Source organism: Leopardus geoffroyi, chromosome E1 (assembly GCF_018350155.1).
Source record: "Leopardus geoffroyi isolate Oge1 chromosome E1, O.geoffroyi_Oge1_pat1.0, whole genome shotgun sequence".
In the NCBI taxonomy this organism is placed as follows: domain Eukaryota; kingdom Metazoa; phylum Chordata; class Mammalia; order Carnivora; family Felidae; genus Leopardus; species Leopardus geoffroyi.
This window is the reverse complement of record NC_059330.1, coordinates 58,362,936-58,383,785: the sequence shown is the minus strand read 5'-3', so window position 1 is coordinate 58,383,785 and position 20,850 is coordinate 58,362,936. Positions and strand designations below refer to the sequence as shown.

General features: G+C 60.2%; 1 protein-coding gene across 9 annotated transcripts in view; it reads left to right on the top strand.

The window, feature by feature from the left end:
• Window positions 1-20,850, top strand: part of RBFOX3 (RNA binding fox-1 homolog 3) — a 452,855-nt gene that overhangs the window by 363,854 nt on the left and 68,151 nt on the right. The window contains exon 1 of one of the 9 annotated variants that reach the window (XM_045489760.1): window positions 9,924-10,099. The exons of 3 other annotated variants lie outside the window; for them this stretch is intronic. In XM_045489760.1, coding sequence (XP_045345716.1) covers window positions 9,995-10,099 — 105 coding nt within the window. In that variant the 5' untranslated portion in view covers window positions 9,924-9,994. Of the gene's footprint in view, window positions 1-9,923; window positions 10,100-20,850 lie in introns of those variants that run through there. 5 more of the 9 variants (XM_045489763.1, XM_045489759.1, XM_045489761.1 and 2 more) reach the window with 5 other exon arrangements.

The window sequence follows — 20,850 nt, the reverse complement described above, 5'->3', positions numbered from 1 at the left end:
CAGGAAGATCCTGCTCTTAAATGAGAATGGCTTTGCACACGGGCTTCTTCTTCGTTCTCAGGCGCATTCCCTGCCCCCACTGGGAGGTAATTTACAAGCCCGGCTTCCGAGTGTAATCTTCCCGCATTGTACTGCTCCATGGTGCCTCCCCGAATTGCAACACGGACCAGGTCTATGAAAGATGCTTTGGAGGAACCGCCCCCCCCCACCGCCGCCCCCCACCAAGCAAGTGAAGACCCAGGTGCTAAGCAGAGAAATTAGCCTGCCTTTCAGGAGATGCTAACGAGGCAAGTTGGGAGGGGATGGGGTTGAGCCAGGAAGGAAATTGCAGAAAGGCCCTGCAGAAGCCACGGGCACCAGGGACTAGCAGGGAGACAGATCAGGTAGTCCTAACTAAGAGCAGCCGGCTTCTCTTTGCAGTGTGTGTGTGTGGGGGGGGGGGGGGCTCAGGTGGTCAGAAGATGAGACAGCCTAAAGAGAGAGAGACTGCACCCGTGAGAATGTGCAGGGTCTCAAGGGGGTCTCACTGGCTGGGGAGGATGTTTTGGTAAAAGGTGCTCTCAGCGGGGCTAGCGACCAGCCACCTCCAGCGAAACAGTGAGGTCATTTACAGCCATCAGCACCTTGGCTCAGGAAGGCAGGTTGGACGCCCTGGTCTGGCTGGAGTTGTCCCTGGTCTGCAGGTCCAGTGAAGAGCCCTTCCAGCTCTCCTTCCCAGCTGCCAAGTCTAGTCCCCGTCCCCACTCTTAGAGAAGGGGGATATTGGCTCCAGGCTGGGAGGGTTATCAGGCGGCAGCAGCGATGAGAAATTGGGCCACGGAGCGATTTGAAGGTCCCAGTGTTTGATCTATTGCGGGGCTGGCTCCTTGTGGCTTTGCTGCCCCCGAGTTTGGTGACCTGAGAGAATTAAAGCTGCCTTAAATACAGTCTCTGTTGGCTGTATATTAATCAAGCAGGAATCAAAAGTCACAGCATCCTAGGGAAGTAAGAAAAGGCACAGACGGCTCCCTCTCTCCTAATGCAGCAACTCTCAGCGGGAGGAAAGCCTGGGAGCTGCTAAGACAGCACAGGCCCTCAGCCTGCCAGCTTTCCCCAAACCTCCCTGCCAGTGAATTCTCAGAAACCTCGTGTCTTGGAACTGGAAGGTTGTGTAGATGCCAAACGGTGCTGGACCCCAGTGCCACAGGAGATCGGGAATGAGGAGGGCTTTTCCCCCAGGTGTGGCAGGGAGCAGAAGCAGGGAGGGCCAGCAGGGGAGGGGGCCCCAGAAGAGCCTCACACCTGAGGCCCCCGTACCTCCACCAGAGATGTCCTGCTTCTCCTGCTCTTGGCAACCTTTAGGGAGCCTAATGAGACGAGCAGCGTGCACTGCCCCTTTCTCTGCTACATTGTACTCACAGTGGGCAACAATTCATACAACTTTCCGGGTGTGTTTAGAGCCGCTGGGCGCGGCTGACACTAGCTAGGGTCCTGCCTGCCCTTCCCTCCTCCTTGTCCGAGCTCACTCCCCTCCAAGCCTGGGGAGGGACCCCAGATTGGGCTTCTTTTATGCTGGCGTGTGGGGAAGAGAGTCTGTAGGTAAGACTCTATTCCTTTGCTTCCTGGCAGATGGGCCTGTCCTCACCCCTGTGCATCCTGGGACATGCTCAGCTCCCATGAGGCTTCCATGAAAACCCTCCCCGCCTCCCACCACCAGCCACCTCCCTGCTCCATCACCTCAGCTCCTGTCTGCAGCTTGGCACTGGCCGCCTGACACAGTGCACCCGCCTCCCCTGGGCCATGCGCTTTGCCAGGACAGCACTGCCTCTCTGGGCCTTTGCTGCCTTGGGCTCCTAATGAGCTTTTAATGAGCTGATGCTTTGGCTTTAAGGGGCACAAGGGGGCAGAGGGAGAGTGGAATGCCAGCCTCCTCACATTCTGCTTTCTGAGGCCTTGAGGTTGCTTTTTAACTAGCTGAGTGCTAGGGCTGGGGCTGCAGGCAGATGCTTGATTAGGTCTTGTGGACTCGGTCAGAGTTGGGAGGACCTGACTTTCACAGTCCTTGGGCCCTGGGTGACTCCGTGGCCATCACTCCCTCTTTACAGGGCTTCGCTGCATCTGTCCTTTTGTGGCCTCTCTGCACCCAAGGCTGGAGGAAGGGGCAATGGTGTCTTTGTCAAGTAAGATTTATTTTAACTGATGGCAAAGTGAAGAGGCCAACTATTTTGATTGCTGTCTATATAAAGAGGCAGGAAACACAAGGCTGGGCCCTTGCTACCTCTCTCCCGGGCAGCCCGGCCCCATCCGCTGTGGATGAAGGAACAAACCTTGACCCCCTTCCCATGGCTGTCTGCTTAGCGGCCCCCGATGCCTTGTTTCCCCAGCTCAGTCCTAACTGAACTTGACACAGATTCATGCTGGCCACAGCCATGGGAGATTCCCAAAGTGCCGCCCACGTCGTGTGCACGGTGCTTCCTTCTCAGCACCTGAAGCGTGCCGTGCTGCCATTGGGGACCCCTTCCCTGGAGCACACAGCCTTGTTCTACAAGTTCTGGTGGGTGACCCCCCGCCCCTCCTGGGAGTTAGAGTAGGGGACAGTGGCCTCGGCTGCTGGTCCAACCTCCCCCTTGGCCCTCCTTCAAGGCTTTTTGCCTTTGAATAAAATTAAAGTGGAAAGGTTTGTTGGAGACACAAGGCAGAATTTCTTGACAGTCTGGGTGATAAAAATCTGAATGGACTCCCCAGAGAGATGTCAGGGTCTCCCTCAGTGGAGTGCTTCAAGAAAAAAATTTCCAATGAAAAGACAGCGCCTGTCCCTGAAGGCTGCAGTGACTGCCAGCTAGAAGGCAGAGGACTGGACTGTATGATTCTGAATTGCCTTCTGGCTCCATTGACCTAACCTTGTGAGCCCTCTCTTCCTTTCCAGCAAAGGAGGGTGAGCTGAGAGCAAGGGGCTGGAGCTGTCCCTGGTGCTGAAGGGCAGCCATTGGGGTGCGGAGGGGGATTTTGGTGCTTTACCTGGGTGGGCTCCGTGGAGCAGTGAGTTATGTAGGGTTTCCTTTGCCCCGCAACCTCTGACAGTGATAAACCTGTAACACGAGCCCTGCCCTGGCTGTTGTTGGTCATGTCTGTCCTGGGCACCCAGCCATCCAAGGGCATTTCATTGGTGGGCAGTAAAGAGCTAGAATCTTCACCTCCAAGCTAATACGCAGACTTCCCGTGCCTCTCAGGACTCTTTCTTCTCTGTGACCATTTTTGGTGTTGGCACAGGGCACCAAGGAGACATGCACAGATTTAGGTAGGACGGGAAGACTCCCTGTGGCAGGCCAAGCTCAGAGCACGGGACGAGGATGTAGGAAACCAAGCGTCTCGTGGCAGATCAGCTAGGAACCCCGTGGAAGGTCTGCCTCTGTCCAACAGCCGCTTCTCTCCTTGGCTTGATCATAGGGTTCAGCAACCCTACTGAGTTCTGGCGACCTCCTGCCTAATGAGAAAGAGGAAATTTGAGATAATTGCTGTGCAGCCTGAGCAGTGGTGTGATTAGTAAATGCCCAAGCTATTGCAAATGACGATTACATTAACAGATTTGGTTTGGGGTTGATCCTGTTAGGAGAGAGAGCCAAGTGCTAATGATGGGGACACTCACAGAATCACGTGAGCCAAGCACAGTTGTAGGAAAGAGGCGAGAGGTTCTTGAGAATCTGCAAGCCAGCAGGCTTCATTTCCAGCCTAAACCCTGCCTCCAGCTAGTTGTGTGACCTTGGGCCACCTCTGTGACCCTAGAAGTGCCACTGTAGACCACATGGGCATTATCGTACCTTCGCTGTCTACCTTGTGAGGATCCAGTGAAATGAGACAACGTTAAGGGGTGTTGAAAAAGTTGAGAAAGCACTGAACAAATGCGAGGTATTGTTATAGCTGGCAATCAATAATGACAGCAAATCGCCATTTTTTCCCCCTTGGACACTCTCGTTCCTGGGATGTTTAAGCAAACATTTCAGGTTCTTGAAGCTTTCTATCAGAGACAGAAATAAAAATTCCGCTCCCCTTCCTCCTCCGGCTTGTGTGGGATTCTGGGGCCAATCCCCTGAACGGTGGCTTGGCCACAGCTGGCACCATAGAGCACAGGTCTGTTTCTCCCGAGCTCTCTCAGCCCGTTCTGCCTCCTTGCCAGGAGCTCATGGCCCAGATGCAGCAGGAGCCTGCAAAGAGCTTCTCAGAGCTGCAGCTGCCGAGGCCTCTTACCCACCAAGCCCCAAGGTAGAGCTTCACAGCACTGGCTGCTTTCAGATGTTCTCGTTGCTCTGTGATGAGCTCTCTCCCCCGCTCCAGAAGAGGAGAAGGCACAAGTCCTGGGGGCTCATTCAAAATAAATAAAGCTTGGCAACAGTCCTGAGTGGAAAGAGCAGAGCCGCACGGCACCCACAGCCCCTTTTCTGAGCGCGTTCCTCTGGCTCCCGGGCCCCGAGGGGAGGGGAACTTGCCAAAGAAAGATGTGCTTATAACCGCAACCCCATGCAACTTCTGGCTTTGCCTGTATATCTCGCGTGTGCCCTTTGCTTTCAGTCTTCCTATATTTATTCTGTTTAATTTTGCCGGGACAGGGTTGTAAGTGAGACGATGGGCAAGCTCCTCTTAATTAAACAGATAAATAAACTTCCTTTGCACGCCGGTTTCTAGTCTTGCTGCAGTCTGCTGGGACCAGGGGGGCAGCACCAGTGGGTGTGAAGGGGGTGCTGCTGGGTTGGAAGGTGGGTGCTGGCCCTGGCAGCCCGGAGCGGGCCTGGCCTGGCTTCCCCTCTGCATTGCCGAATGCTCCGTGGCTCAGGGGTGTGGAGGGGCCCACGGGCGGGGAGCATCCCCAGCAACCCCTGCTCGCAGGCCTGGCTGCAAAGGGGAGGCTCTGGCCGGTATGAGTGGGCCCTCTGCTGGACACCTCCAGTGTGGCCTCGTCAGCCAGGGCAGCTCACTCCCAACCTGGCCAGGAGCAGTCCCCTTAGTCACAGGGGCTGACCACCCCCCCCACCTCAGTTCCTCTGCTCTTCTGGGTGAATTGGACACGTGGACAAGGCAGAAAATGCTCCCCCCATCCCAAAGTAAGGAAGCAAGCCGTCACCTTTGGGGATCTGAGGGCTTCCCACATTTTACATGAAGACAAAGGGCCTCCTGTCCTCAACCTGACGTCTCCCCAGTGGTGTCTCTTGGAGGCGCCCCCAGCAGCCGGGGGCCTTCCCCTGACTCCAGTCCAGTTCCCTCAGCCGTGGAATTGGGGTGTGATCCCCCTGCAAGAGCGCTCAGCTGGTTGGTTCCCATGGAAGAGGCTTCTTGGGTCACCCCACCCTCCCTCGCACCCACAACGCTCCCTGAGCCATGCCCACCCGAGCCCACCCTACCGGGGAGACGCCACGTACGGTTCTGCTGCTCCCGCCTCCTCGCCCCCACCTCCGGTGCTCATGCCCAAGCCTGTGCCAAATACCCCGACGTTGGGGCAGGGAGATCTGGCTCTGCTAGAGCACGGAGCACGCTGTCTCTGTCGATTATGGCCCCGCTGCAACCGGAGACGGTGAGCTCACCCCTTGTCCTGGCACGCCTTTGCCAAGCTCCAGGCTGTCCTCCCGGCGTAGGTGACGGCCGAGGACGCCAGCCTGGGCACTCAGGAGGGGAGAGAGGGGCAGGCCCATAGTAACACAGCCCCCTACCCAACCTCCCTTAAAGGGATTGCGGGACTTCTCATTTCCTGCTGGGACGTGCCTGACGGACGGCCCTGGGAATTTCCAAAGGATGGGACAAGCGTCACGGGCAGCACTGCACCGGATCATTTGACCACAGAGTCGTGCCCACCTTTTGTTAGAAACATGGGCCATCTTGAATTCTTTTTTGGCGTACCCTTCCCCAGGGAAACTCCCAAGTCCCCATTTCACAGAGGTGCACACCAAAGAGACTGAGGGTGTTTGCAAGGCTATGTGGGCCTGGGTCTCCCAGAAAGTGCGGGAAAGACAGGAGGGCTTCCTCCAGGGAAGGTGACACGGGGTGGGGGGTGGGGCAGGAAGGAGCCAGGAGATCTCCAAAGCCTTGGAACCATCCGGACCTTTTGAGGTGCCTCCTTGCCTGATATTTATAGTGGTGCCCAGGAGCGCAGAAATAATTACAGTTCAGTTCCTGCCTCCCTAACAAGGGCTTTCTCAGATTCAGGGCGAATGGGATATTTTTTTCCTTGGCTTTTTTTTTAAAGTAGTGAATATTAGCACTGGATTGACAGCCTTTCCCAGCGCGCAGCCTCCCTTCACCCCAGAAGCGGGGGTAGCAGAGCCCCGGGGCCCCGGGCCTTGCCCACCCACCACTCAGGAGGCACCGGGGGCTCTGGAGGGCTGGGAGGAGTCCAGGGGACTCCGGAGGAGGGCAGGGTTCCTGACCGTCGGGATGGCACAGACTCAGATTCAGAGTCACCATAGATGTGTTCTGTGCCACCGGGGTGCTCCCAGGAGCACTGCTGGAGGAGCACAGGCCACTCTCCTCCTTTCTCCCCCAGCCTGTGGAGAAAAGGTCTCGCCAACCCCAGGGGCTCTGGTTTCTTGTAACAGCTTTGCCCAGGCTTCTCAGGGCCTGTGTTTCCAAGCCCCTCTGGCCACCGTGGCCCGCTCAGCATCAGGATAAGCCTTGAGGTGGGGGTGACAGGGCAGGGACAAGGGCACTCATCCCTGCCAGGTGCCACTGCAGGCATTGGGGCGATGCTGTGACCCAGCCAGCAAATTTCCTGTTCCCCTAACACTCAACTCTTGAGGGGGAGACCAGATGGGCTAAATATTCAGCGGCCTGACCGCCCCCCACAAAGACAACGCCCAGTGGACAGAGGCCTGTCTCAGTTTGTCAGCTAATAACTGGCTCAAAGTGGAAGCCACAAGCCCGTGGCACAGCTCAAGAGGTGGTGGGCACACCAGCCCCCTGTCCTGAGAAATAAGCCAGACACACAACATTGTTCAAATCCTTCTTCTGGAGGTTTTTAAGATTCTGTTTTGCTGTTCTCGGTCTCCCTGGAGCCCGGGTGTGATTAGCTGGCTGATGGAGGCAGGTGTCCAGACATGCTCCCCGGGCCTGACACTCTCTGGAGGCGAGGCTTGAAGCCAGGTGGCTGGGCTGAAAGGCCCCGCAGATGACCAGGTGCGAGAGTGCCCGAAACCATCCCGGTGCCACGGCTGGCATTCGTGGGGCCAACCACTGAGCTCAGGGGTCCCTCTGGGTAAAACTTCCCTGACCCAACCCCAAGTCTAAGCTCACCCCAGACCTGAGCTCCCACTATCCTGGGCTGTCACAGGTCTTAAGCCCAATAAGCTGTAGTCTTGGCTTGCTTTCCCCACCAGACGGTACACTCACTCCTGGGCAGAGAATTTTGGTTCTGTAGCTCCAGCGCTTGGCACAATGCCTGCCTGAACATAGTGGGTTCTCGATAAGGAAAAGCAGGAGAGGCAGCCCACAAACGGTGCCTCCTATGTGTTGGGCAATGATTAGGACACACTCTCAAATCCTCTATGGGGAGGGAGAAAGCCTCGATCTCAGTAGATGCTTGGTAGCAAAGGCAAACGAACGAGTGAATGATTCCCATGGAGAGTGGACGTGGAGCCCAGGGCTGGGGGGTGAACGCCACACAGATGCCCCAGATTGCTGAATGTCCTCCAGGGAACGAGCCGCTTGGGAGGCGACAACAGGAGAGAGGGGAGTCTCCTGAAACAGGAGGGCAGGACAGCAGGACTTGGGAGGCAAGAGGCCCGCAGGGCCACCCCTGCTCTTGCAGCCAGGGCCACTCTGGGGTGCCAGCCTCCACAAGACAGCCCTCTACAAGGTGTCCCCTCGCAAATGCTATACCCGGCCAGGTCCCCTCCCTCAGATGCCCCAGACCTCAGCGCCGGCCACCCCGCCACTGTCTCAGGCCGTTGGGGACCCTCGTCCGGGAGACAAGCCAATAACAATCCAGCCCAAAGGCAGGGGGCTACCTCTGCAAGTCCACAGCCATGCCTGCGAACCCCACCCGTGGGAGGATCACGGAGTAGGACTCCGGAAAAGGGTCAAGCAAGCGCAACTGCTTAGCGGGGGCCGGCTCTCCCCACGGCAGTCCCTTCCTCTCTGCCCCTTCTGCTATCTGCCTGCCTTCCAGACACTGTACCCCTTTCCTTCTAAGGAAGGGACTGGGCAGGCTGCTTTGAGACATGAGGTGTCCAAGGGGCACACACCTGCCTGCCTTGTTCAAGCCGAGCTTGCTCCAGACAGTGCCTGGAGGGAGCCCATCCTCAGCCCATCCTTGTCCCCTCCTCCCTGCTTCCTCCTAAGTGACCCTCACGGACACGTCCTGCAGTGAGCACCATAAGACGTGTCCTCGGACATCGTCCACCCAACCTCTAGGGCAGGTGCGGAAATGCAAGCCCAGAGAGGACAAGCGGCTTCCCTGAAGTCACGGAGCGTGCGAAGGGGCCTCCGTTTGCTTCTCAGGCTGGTGGTCATCCCATCCCAAGGTGGTCCTGGCCCTTCCTCTCTCCAGAGTAGGGGCTCACTCTCAGAAGTGAAAGGGAATCACGGGTGCCTTTGGGTAAGACAGGTGAGTCCAGAATTGGTGCTGGATATTTGGGATTCTCCCCTTGCCCAGGGGAGCATGCGTAAGTGGGGCCAGTGGTTAGTCAAGTATATCTCCCTGCCGTCTCGACCTCGAACGGTGGCAAGCAGCAGACGGTCCCTCACGGCCAGGTTCACCTGTGGCTTGTCCTGGTTAACTGAGCCTGGCCAGGGGCATCTGTCCAGCGTAAACGTGTGGCAGGCCCGTGGGGGTGTGTATGGCTGGTGAACTACAGATTTATGTACACACACGCGCGCACACACACACACACACACACACACACCTGTGACAGGGATGCTGCAGGGGACAATCAGGACCCGTGCCAGGCAGGGACTGGGTTCAGAGGTGGGTACATGTGCTCTCTTGCTGCATTGTGCGCGCACACCAAGTCCAGTGTGTTTGGGGATGGGGAGGGAAGGATGCGTTGTGAACAGTGCCCCTTGTCCCCCCTCCCCCCCCCCCCATTAAATATCCACGAGACCATGTGCCTGTGGCAGGCCTACGGTGTAAATGGGGTCTGGGGGCCAAGGGGAGGGCGGGAGAAGCCCCCTGGGGCTCCAGCTGGGTTTCCAAGCTCTGGGCAGCCGAGAAGCGTTCCCCGCTCGGAAGCCTCTGCGTAGATGCCCTCATTACATCACCGACATCCCCGCCACGGAGCCGGCCTCGCTTATGAGAGGCGCCTCTCTGAACGCCAAGCAGGACGAAGCGCCTTCCGGTCGGGCCGCAGAGCCGCTCCTGTCCGCAGCGGCCAGCGGACACAGCGAGGCCAGAGGGAGATTCCAGACCCCGACCCCGCGGCGGGGGGTGGGGGGGGGTGGGGGGGGAGAGTGGGCGGCCGCCGGATTCGCCGAGGAGGAGGGCCGCGGAGGGGCCCGGGGGGGAGGGCGCCGGCGGGCGAGGGGTTAAGTGTGGGATCAGCTGTCGCGCCGTCGTTCCGGATTCTCTTCCCTCGGTGCGGGGCTCTGTTTGATGTTGGAGTACGCCAGGGGCTCCCCCTCCCACCGCTACACACGCGCGCACACGCGCGCACTCACACGCACACGCGCCACTCTTTGCAGACAGGGCTCCGGTGGCTCCAAAGTGACGGGCGCCCGCTCCCCCGCTGCCCTCACCCCTTCTCTCGCGCACACAGCCTACCGGGCCGTGTTCTCGCGCGCGCTCTCCCCAGCACCCCCGCCCGGGCAGGGGAGCACCGGGCAGTAGCGCGCCGCTCGCCGTCCATGCCTCCCTCTTGAGGAGCGCCGCGCGGGGGAGGGGAGGGCCGAGGAGGAAGAGGAGGAGGAGGAGGAGGAGGAGACCGAGAGGGCGCCCGGGAGGCTGGGCGCGCGCACACACCGAGGGACGCGCGGAGGGTGCGAGCCGCGCAGCGAGCGCAGAGCTGCCTCCGGCCGCCGGGCGCCCCCCTGCCGCCCCATGCTGTGCTCCATGGCGAACTCGGGCTGCCTCCTGCTGTCCAACTCCGGCAGCATGCTCCCGCACTCCGTGCCCTGCCCGCCCGCCTTCCTCTACCTCCAACAGGTAAGCTGCCCCCGGCCCGGCGCGGCCCCCCGCCCGGCGCACGTGCGCCCCGCGCCGCCGCCCACCCCGCGCTCGGCCGCCTCCGCGCCGCCGCCGGGGCCCCGCTGCGCTCCCCGCGTCATGGCGCCGGGGCCCGGCGGGGGGAGCGGCGGCCGAGCGCGGGGTCGCCCGGGGCGCGCGCGGCGCCGGGCGGGGGGCCGGAGTTTGGGGCGTCGCTCGCAACTTTTCCGAAGGCGCGGGAGGGGGCGGCGGGCGGAGTCTCGGGGGAAGCCGGAGGGGAGGGGGCGGGGGTTCTCGTCGCCGCGGTCACTTTGGGGAACTTCGCGCCGGGCCGCGGGGGGCGCGAGGGCGGGGGGCGGGGGGCGGGGGACGGGGGACCCCCCCCTCCCCGGCCGCGTCGGGAAAGCCGGGGGGCCGCGCGGAGGGGGGGGCGGCGGGGGCGACGGCGGGGGCGCCGAGCTCTGCTGCAGCGGGGAGCGCGAGCGGGCCTCGGGGGAGACGGGCCACCCGCCTGGTGGGGCCGGCGAGGGAGGCCCGGGAGCTCCGGCCGGGGAGGGGGCTGGGGCCAGACTTTTGCAATCTGCTGGGCTGCGCAGGAAGCTCCGGCTGGTGAGGGGGGCAGAAAGCCAGAGCGACTCTGAGCCCCCAAAATCCCCAGGACGCTCCAGGGGAGGTGAGCACAGAGCATCAGCTACTGCCCGCCCGCCTGCCGCCTGCCGCCTGCCGTGGTGTGCCGGGGCGGGGGGTCCTGCGATCCCACCCAATGCGGAATCGGTGCGGTCCCAGGCCTGCATTGGAGACGGAGAGGGGCCTTCCTCGCCTCCCCCAGGCCCCTTGGTCTCTCCGGGCTGCTGTTCCCAGTCCCAGCCCAGCCAGAGCCGACTGGGGGCTGCAGTAGCCTGCCTCACCCACCGTGGCCGCCCACACCTCGGGGCCTGTCCTTCCTCCTGGCACTGTGGGGCTGCCTTTTTTTATCTGTAGCACCCTGAACCTCTGCTTGGGCCTGCAGGGGTGGGGGCGGCTGCCTGCTTGAAGAGGCCTGGGGCTTGAAGGGAGAAGCCCGGTGAGGCCTGGAGAGCTTCAGGCTGGCTGTCCTGGGGCCTGCACAACCCAGCGGGAGGGCTCCCTTAGGACCAGGTGTGCACCTTGGGCTGGGTGTGGAGGTGGGAGGCAGAAGGTAGTCGGTATCATGGCAATGCTGATGGTCAGGGTCAGGCCAGGCCTAATAGCCTTAAGTGACCATGTACTCCCGCCGTCTCTCCCATGTATGCATTTGAAGAGAGGAGCCCAGAAGTGTGTGTTTCTTGGAGACGATGACAGGCTCCAGGTGGAGCTGGGCCTTTGGATGGTGGGTTCTTGTCTTTTTGTGCCCCTTGGGCTCTCCAGAGAGCCAAGAAAGAAGGGACCATGGCAGGTGGCTCAGGAGGAGCTGTGGACACAGCAGGCAGAGACGGGGCCCTCAGCTGAGCCAGGTCAGTCAGCCCCTGGACTGCTGGGTACTCAGGTCAGCCCCTTACTAGGATCCACGCAGTGGGGATCGCCGAACACGTCAGCAACTGCAGAGGAAGGGCCGGGGGACTGCCTGAAGGTGAGGAGCAAAGGGCAGCCAGAGTGGCCTGGGATCCAGAGACCTTGGCCCTTGATCCCACCCTCCATAGGACCACCTGTGACATCTGGGGCAGTCCTGGGCACAGCTCAATAGCCACAAAAACTGCTGAGGGGACCCCTTTGCCCCCAGGCAGGCAGGTGTCCAAGCCCGAGCCGTGGCCGACTCCCGAAATTCTCTATCATCACGTGAGTTGCACGCAGTCAGGGTGGACCCGGGAGGTCAGCCTTCCAGGGCATCCCAAATTTCCATGAGTACAGCGATCGCTTGGGGATCTCTGGGGTGGGGCCCAGGAATCTGCATTTCTAACAAGCTCACAGGTGAAGTCACGGGGCAGACCACTCAGGTAGCAAGCATCTGTACCACCCTCCACGGCCACCGGAACATATGCCCTGGGCTGCTAGAAGGGACTCCAGCCCCCTCTGCAGACAGTAGGATTGGAGGCTATTCCAGGGCTTATTGGCTGTGTTAAGCAAGTCAGGTCCCCTCTCTGAACCTCAGGATCTTCCTCGGAGAAAGCGTCTTGTCCTCCCAGGCTGAATGGGAGGGTTGAGTTAGGATGAAGTACCAGCCAGCCTCTGGAAAATGCCAGATGTTGGCATCATCTTGATGGAGTCAGACGTGTGCTCGTAGTTGGGGTGAACGTGCCAGCAGGACCGGTGAGGAAGGCACTCTGATTCTTCCAGGGCTGGGTGACTGTGTCCCCAACTAACGGCATTTGGAACTTTCTGTAGGGGCGGCGGGAAAGCAAGAAGATGCCGATGAGCCGTAGCCATTCCGAGTGGGTGTCAGCCATGAGCAGAATTGCTTCTGGGAAAGCCAGAGCGTGCCCACTGGGGCCAAGCTCCGAAGTACCCTGTTTCCTATGAGGCATTTCCGCAGCGGGTGGCCGTGTGTCTCCATGGGCCGGGGAAGATCTTAATGCAGCCGTTTCCGGGCTATCTTTGGGGGCACACGTTAATAGGAGCTCACGCAGGTCTGGTGATCCAGGGCCAATGCAAGACAAAAAATGACGCTTAGTTGGAGACCCTGCTTGTCCCAAACCACGTTGGGAGTGAGACAGAGCCTCCTGTGCCCCCTGGAAGTGGAGGCCATGTGAGGAGGGGGCCTGGGGCGGCCCCTGGCCGGGCGACCAGAATCCAAGCTCGCCTCCCCCGCAGCCCCACCGAGGAGTTGCAGGTCTGCATGAGTGAGCCTTGGTGCCGCATGTAGGCTGTGTGTTCAGTCTCGGCAGCACGTTTGGTAACAGGAGCAGGAGCAAATACGTGAAATCAAGCAAGACAAGAGACGTGGTTTGCGGCGCATTAAGATACAGCATTTAAACAGGCAAGCGTCGGAAACATACCGTCTTTCAAACTTGAAATTAGAACGTAAAACCTCAACCAGCAGAATGCCGTTCTCTGTTAACGTGGCAAGCTCTTCCCGCTGCACGGGCTGGACCCCAAGCGTGCAGAGGACGGGCCGCGTCCCCTCTGGGACGCAGTGACTCTGTAATTCATTAGAGATGCTCGTTGCCGGGCATCCTTTCTCGCAGCGTCTCGGTGGTGCTGATATTTATTTGTCAGAGTTCCGACTGTCCGCTGGACAAACTTCAGGTCCCCCAGCACCGGGAGAAACCCGGCTGCAGCTGGGCTCTGGCATTCGCTAAAAGCCTAGCCTAGCAGCCCCGGGCAGCGGCTGTGTCCCCACCTGCCCCGCCCGCCACTGGGCCCTCGATTTCCCACAGGGCGGCCCAGAGCCCTGGTCCCCCTACATCTGGCCCCACCTAGGGATCCTGGGGTGCTGTCATCCGTGGTGCATTGCGGCCAGCCCGGCAAGGGGTGAGGTCAATACCGGTCACCTTTCAGAGCAAGAAGGAGCTCGTCTAGAAATCTAGAACGTTAGCAACACTCCCTGTGAGGCCCTTGTCTGGGCTCCAGTAGAAGAAAGTTGTAAAGAATGGGGGGGGGGGACCCCTGTGCCACAAAATGGGATTTTGTCACAGTAATTACTTCTTATTAAGCTGCAGTGCCCTATAGAGGAATCTTATCACCATATCGGATTGCAAAGCTGGGAACTCGCTCTGGGGGAGAGATACAGGCGCCTTAAGTTTCGTAGGAGGGAGCGCCGGTGACCGAGAGGAGGGGCCGTGCCGGCAGGATGCTGGCTGGTCCCACGGACAGCAGCCCCTGGAGACCGCGAGCACTGGGGCCTTCCTGCGGGCCGCGTTTGGAGCTCTGTTGATCTCATCATCCTTCTGTTCTTAATCAAGATGAAATCACAGATGGCCTTGCGTGCCCTCGACAACACTGGCAATCACCAGAAGTTTCCGTGGAGGATGTGGCGTTTCCACGCAGCTTCCAGTGTGAGGCAGGCCGCGTCTTGGTGTTATTGACAAGATGCGTTCCCTCGGGGTGTGGAACCCAAAGACTTCTAGAGGGGGGGTGGTCAGGGAATCCTGGGGTCTATTTGAGATTCATTAGGAAGCTCTTCTATTAATAATCATTGGGGGGGGGGGTGGGTAGCGGACCCGCTAACGCAGGAACTCTTAGTAGGTTTAATTACCGTAGCAAAGGGGACGCCTCTTCTGACACCGTCCGAGCACGCCTGACGGCTGTCTCCGTTCCCTGAGCAGTTGGCCTATCACCTTGGTGTGATCCCAGGAACCCCCGTCTGAGACACGTTTGCTCCAGGTGGCAGAACGTGCCCGTGGGTACGCCCCGGCCAATGGGAGGGGCAGGCACCGAACAGAAGCGTGTCCGCGTCTTGGGCAATGCACGCGATCCACGTCTGCTCTGTTGCTGTCCCCTGGTCGCGGCTTCTGTGGCTTCTTACCCACTTTTCCCTCTGGCGGCTCACACTTGCTGTGGAGTCTGCTGAGCGTACGTGCGCGTTTTACAGTTGGGGAAACTGAGGCACGTGGAGGCCAGGTGACGTGCTGACTCATAAAGCCACTGACCAGCAGAGCCTGGCTTCGACCCCAGAAGCCTCGGGCTGGGGGGGTATCGAGGACCGAGGAGGTCCTGCCCTCTGACCGCTTCCTGGCCACGCGCGAGACAGAAGTGACCCGACGGGAGCCCTCACACGGCCTGAACTCTCATCTTGCCCACAGACTTGTCGCCAACAGCGTTCCGGAGGTTCCCGTTGGGTTGGGGAGAGCAGAAGTGGCCTGCCTCGTTGCATCTTGCTCTGCGGGCACGCGGGTTTCTCCGAAGAGCGTTGAGTGGGGAGCTCTGTGCGCTGGGCGGATGATGGGCACAGGAGCCGGGCGGGCAGGTGGCCCGCGGCGGGAAGGTCCAGCCCTGGGCCCAGGTGGAGGGCGCTCCACGGAGGAGAGGCCGGGTGCTGGGCGTTCAGACCCAGCGGGGCACGAAGTCTGTGCAGAGCGGCCGCGGACCCCCTACTGCCCTGCGCAGCGCCTCTGCCCAGCGGTGGGGGCGCATGGGGCATCTTCCAAGCCAGCGTGTCACGATGTGGACAGACGTGCGTGTCTCGGGGCCCGGGGGGCTGAGGGTGGTCCCGGAAGCAGGTGGGGGAGTGGCCGACCCTTCTCGGGACAGCGTTTGCGGGATTTTCCAATTCCATCAAGGAGGCCTGCACCCGTCTCTCACAGTTACGGCGGGAGACTGAGGTTCAGATGACGTACCCTGTTTCCCGGAATCAGAAGTGAAGGGTTGGCTTGGCCATCATCCTCCCTGCCTTCGGGGACCCGCAGTGAGTCTGAGGAGCGGGTCCCCCCTGTACTGAGGTTCCGGGTCCTTATCGAGTACAGAGAAGCCACGTGCTGATGGCCCCACACCAGGACCCGAGTTTGTGGGCTTTCCCGGCCCGTCTGGCTGGCAGGGCCGGGGAACAAGCATGGTGGGGCACGGGGCTAAGCAGGCCACAGCGGGCATGCTGGGAGGTCAGCAGAGGGCAGGGAAGGACACTGCAGCAGGGCCGACTCTGCCCGCGGCCTGTCCCCTCCCCTGGCATGGCCCAGAGCCTGTGCCCACGACACCGGCCGGGCAGGTGCTGAGCCATAGAGCTTGGGAATCACATGTGGCCGCCGTCCTTGCAAGAGGTGAGGCTGGGGTCCAGGCCCACATGCTCTCTGGTCCTGGGGACAGTCACCTGAAGGTGGCTCAGAGTGGAATGTGGGGCTCCAGGGAGAGAGCAGGAGCCCGCGGTGCCTCAGGCCAGCCCTGGGACGGGGTCTGCAGGCCTTGACTCCTAACTCAGCCGGCAGCGGGCCTGTGGGCAGCGTCCAAAGCTCCTGGTGGTGTGGGATCAAGGGACCCTCAAGGGCCTCTGTGACCAGGGGGTTGATTCTAACCCAGGTGCCAAGAAGCGGCAGCTGCCGACAGGGCTCCCTTACTCCCCAAGGCCAGGGCTTGACCAGCCGACCCAGACCTCTGGGGTCCCCGTGAGGCTGCACATGGCTTGTCCCCGCCTGCCATCGGCCTCTGTCCTCCTAGCCCCTCTCTCCGTGCTTCGTGACTGGCCTCCAGCCTTTGTCATCCGCCTTCGTGTCCATTCTCGCTTCCAGAATTTTCCGTGCTGCTGAGCCTCTCCCCCTTCTTCCTTCCTGGCCTACTTTCTCTCCCTCCCCATATTCGTTTTCCCTGTTTCTCCCCTTCACCCGTGTCTTCTTCCCCGGGGGATTCTTGCCCCCTCCCATCTTCTGAACCCTGGCCAGCCTGCATGACCCCCTCCAGGCCCCGCCATAGCCTGCCGGCCCACGGGCAGATCGCTACGTGGTTCCATCAGGGGCTGTGCAGCCTGGAGCTGCACCGGCCGCGGGCTTCTGTGTCGCCGGTGTGGCAGGTGTGGTCCATGGTGTCTGGGTGCCCAGGAAGAGCGAGCCCGGTTCTGGAAGGAGGCCCGCTGGGGCCGCAGCCGGGGGGCTCACGGGAGGCCTGGGGAGGCTCTGGGGCCAGCCGGGCCCAGCCCACCTGCGGCAGCCTCGAGAGGCAGTGGAAGCAAGTCCTGTCCTCCCCCAGGTTAGGAGCTCCGAGGGGCCATCAAGGTCTTTGTAGCTTCTGGGTCCCTGAGCAGCTCAGAGAGTCGGCAGAGGAGGGGGAGGGCGGCACCCCCAGGGCGTCCACGAATTATTCACGGGGCAGCTGTTGGTACCAGGCGCTACAGTAGGGCCCTGGGGGGACAGTTGGAAACAAAGCCCCCCGCCCCCAGTCCTGTGCCCCCTGGGGTCACAGGCTCGACTCAGTCACAACAGATGAGTTCTAAGAGTGGCAAGCACATGTCCCCCCGAACGTGGCCACGAGGGCACGTGCGGGGTCCACCCCGGTGGGCAGAGAGGGGGCCAGCCGACGTCTTCCCTGCCAGGCCCAGGCTTCTGTGTCTTGAAGGTGGGATTTTGCTTTCTCTTTCCTTCCCCTCCGGAGGGCTGTGGGGGCTGCAGAGACTCCTGCTTCTTGCCCCCCTCCCGGTCCATACATGCCCCAGCGTCACCAACCCAGGCATGCTGTCCAGCCTCTTAGTCACCCCGAGGAGGCGGCTTCAGTGTGTCCGGCGGGCGGGCGTGCGGGCGCAGGTATCAGACCGCAGTGCTCGTGTGCGGCGTGCGTGGGAGCGTGTGGTCGTAGGCAGGCGTTGAGAAGGCAGAAGGAAGCCGCTGTGACGATGAAAACTGCCCCTTCTCTGCCCCACCGCGGGGAACCTACCACCCAGCGTTTGGGGGCGTTCCGGAGGGAAGTTCCCCTCGTCCCTCTGCCTCCATGCTGGGCCGCCTGGCTGGGAGAGGGGCCCTGCTCCCTCGTTCCTCGGTGGCTTCCTTTGTTCTCCTGCTTCTCTTGGTGGAGATGAGCAGGTCGGGAATTCAGAAGGAACTTGAGCAAGTTGTTAAGGTGAACCAAAAGGAAGCAAGCAAAAGAAACACGCAAGTTCCTGAGCCCCTGAGCGAGTGCATCACCCTGGCGATGCATCTGGGGTCGGGGAGTCACTAAGACGTCATTGAGGCCAACCCCTTCCCTCCGGTTCAGCTTCCGCATGTGGTGGGTGCAAATCTCGGACTGTGTATGAGGAGGGGAGGTCCCACGACCTCCAGAGTCCCACTAGACGGGGAGCCAAGCGAGAACTCACTGCCGTCGCCAGCCACACGGGGAAGTGCCGGGGTAAAGCCTGGAGTAAAAACCAGGGCCAGGTCTGATTTCTGCTCTGCCCAACCTGCCGTCCTCCTGAGCCTCAGGTTCTCATCAGTAAAGCAGCACCACCACCAGCGAGGGCTGCCTGGCTTGGGAGGTGGGGTTAGAAGTGGAGAGCCTGTGCCTGGGGATTTGTTCCGTTTTTGGTGGGAAAGGCACTGCCGAACCAGGCGTGTTTATGGATGGTCGGTCAGGAGAATGAGCAGAAGGCATTCCAGGCTCAAACAGGATCTCGAGAGGCTGACGGTCCTGGAAGGTCAGCAGGCGGGCACATCAGGAGGGACAGACCTGGACAGGACCAGAGGGTGGGAAGGGGCGTTGGCCTTAAAGGAAAGTCTCTGGGGCACCCGAGTGGCTCAGTCGGTTGGGCGTCTGGCTTTGGCTCAGGTCATGACCTCACAGTTTGTGAGCTCGAGCCCCGCATCGGGCTCTGTGCTGATGGCTCAGAGCCTGGAGCCTGCTTCGGATTCTGTGTCTCCCTCTCTCTGCCCCCCCCCCCCACCCCGGCTTGTTCTCTCTCCCCCTCTCTCTCTCTCTCTCAAAAGTAAATTTCAAAAAATTAAAAAAATAATAAAATCTCAAAGGACATTTCTAACTGTAATCTCCCATTGGTTGTCTTTGGAAGTGATGAGTTCCCTGTCACCGGAGGAATTCAACAGAGGCTGGGTGACTCACATGTCTCAGAGGCTCTAGAACAATGCTGTCCGGTGCAAATATAGAGCCAGCTGGTAGGAAAGTCTACAGTTTATGGTAGCCACTTAGAAGTGAGAAGCAGCGGATGAGATGAATTTCGGTAATACGTTTTGCTTAACCCCGTACGTCGCAGAAAATCACCGCCTCGTGTGATCGGTGTGAAGTAAGTTATTGACGAGGTGGTTTGCGTTTTTCATTTTGCGCTAAGTCTTTGAGGTCCGGTACATGTACATCACATACCTGTTGGGACTAGCCACGTCTCTACGGCCCCGTGCTCGTGTGGGGTCGTGGCTAACAGACTGAGCCGATCCGTCTGAGCCGTTTCCATCGTCACAGAAAGTGCCGCTGGACAACACAGAACTCGGTCGGCCTCGCTGCTCAAAGCTTGGTCTTTGGACCAGCAGTGCAGGGAGCCAGCTAGAAATGCAGCCTCCTCCGTCAGAATCGGCATGGGACGGAAGGCCTGGGGGAGTCACGCCGCTCTAGAGCTCGGCGTGTTTCGGGGCGTGAGGACAGGGTGGCCTCGGGATCTGTGACCGCAGGTCTGAGTCCCATCGTGCCCTCCAGCCTGCTCGTGCCCGTCTACACACGCTCTGTGTTCCTAACAGAGTCCCCACCTGCCCGCGGCAGAGTGGAAAAAGCAAAACTCTAAATGGTGTGATTTTCTGCCCATAAGCATAAATCTGCTTTTGTGTATAAAATGCCCGTTTTAGTTAAGTGACAGTGAGACCTGCTGTTTCCACCCCCCCCCCTCTCTTTTTGATGTCCTTATTTGGTAAAAAATAAAAGGCCAGCCACTGAAATCAATCTCCCCCTTTCTCCCCTTAAAAAAAAAATACATCGGGGGCGCCTGGGTGGCTCAGTCGGTTGAGTGTCTGACTTTGGCTCAGGTCATGATCTCGCGGTCCGTGAGTTCGAGCCCCGCGTCGGGCTCTGTGCTGACGGCTCGGAGCCTGGAGCTTCGGACTCTGCGACTCCCTCTCTCTCTGCCCCTCCCCCGCTCATGCTCTGTCCCTCTCTCTCTGTCAGAAATAAATAAACATTTTTTTTTTTTTAATTTTAAAAAAGTACATCGTACTAAGTGGTCCTGTTCAAAAGTCTGGAAGCCAGCGACCTACAGGACAAACCGCTGAGCCCGATCCACCACCTCCCCCACCCCCCCCCCCCCCCCCGCCTGTTTTTATAAAAAAGTTCTGCTGGGACGCGGCCACGCTCATTTGTTTACGTGCCGTCTGCGGCCGCCTTCGCAGAGCAGAACAGTTGCAACACAGACCATATGGCCCGCAAAGTGCCAAGTATTCGCTGCAAAAGTTTGCCAACCCCTGACCCGCAGCAGGACTGTCCGCGGAGGTTCAATGGGAGCCACCCGGGGCACCCAGGTTTCTAGCAGCGGCGTTTACCAAAGTTCCAAAGAAACAGATGAAATCCACATGAGGGATCTAGTTGATTTCACCCGGTCCAGAATACGTTGGTGGCGATAGCTAATCGACGTAAACGTGACTGAGATACTTGGCATTCTTTCTTCACGCTAAATCTTCGACGTCCACTCTGTATCTTTTGCTCACGGCACGTTGCACATCGGACCAGCCACGTTTCAGATGCCCAGCAGCCACATGTGGCCGGTGGCTGCTGTGGGGGTCAGCGCGGGTCTGGAAGGAAGGAGGCCGGTTCCAGCGGGCGATCTGGGGAGGTGGCTCACAGCAGCTGGGCTCTGCCGCGGGTATCAGTGGTGAATCTAGACCATCTCAAAGGGAGAGAGACAGAGGGACAAGTGCGTTCAGGCCAGCTTCCTCGACTGCCTGGAACCTGGAGTGCAAGGGAGAGAGTGACAGTGGGGGTGTGTTTGGGTCTTCGCGGAGAAACTTGGGCTTTTCTCAGTAGGCAGTAGGGAACCGTGAAAGGCCTCGAGCAGCGCCACAACATGATCGGATCTGCAGGCGACGAAGGTGAGTCTGAGACGGGAAAAGGAGGCTACAAGCCAGGGCAAGAGATAACGGGGCCTGACCCAGGGGTGGGCCGTGGGGACAGGGATACAGTGGGCTCGGTGAGGAAGATGTTGCACGTCCCCCGTGCACGCGGACTATGGAGAACGAGGGTCCCTGTGGCATTGGTGGTTTTTCTGGCTTGAGGTTGGTGCTGATGCGTGGTTGGGTGGGCCGTTCCTGTGGCCGTGGCCCTGACCCCGGCTTGTGCGCTCAGCCCCGGGGCCCTTGCTCCTTGGCGGACAGAGGCCTTCCCCCGCCAGCCCCGGACTACCCCCCCCCCCCCCCCCCCCGCAAGCTCCAGACTGGGCTGCACGTCCCAGAGGAGGACCCTCGGGCCCTGCCCCC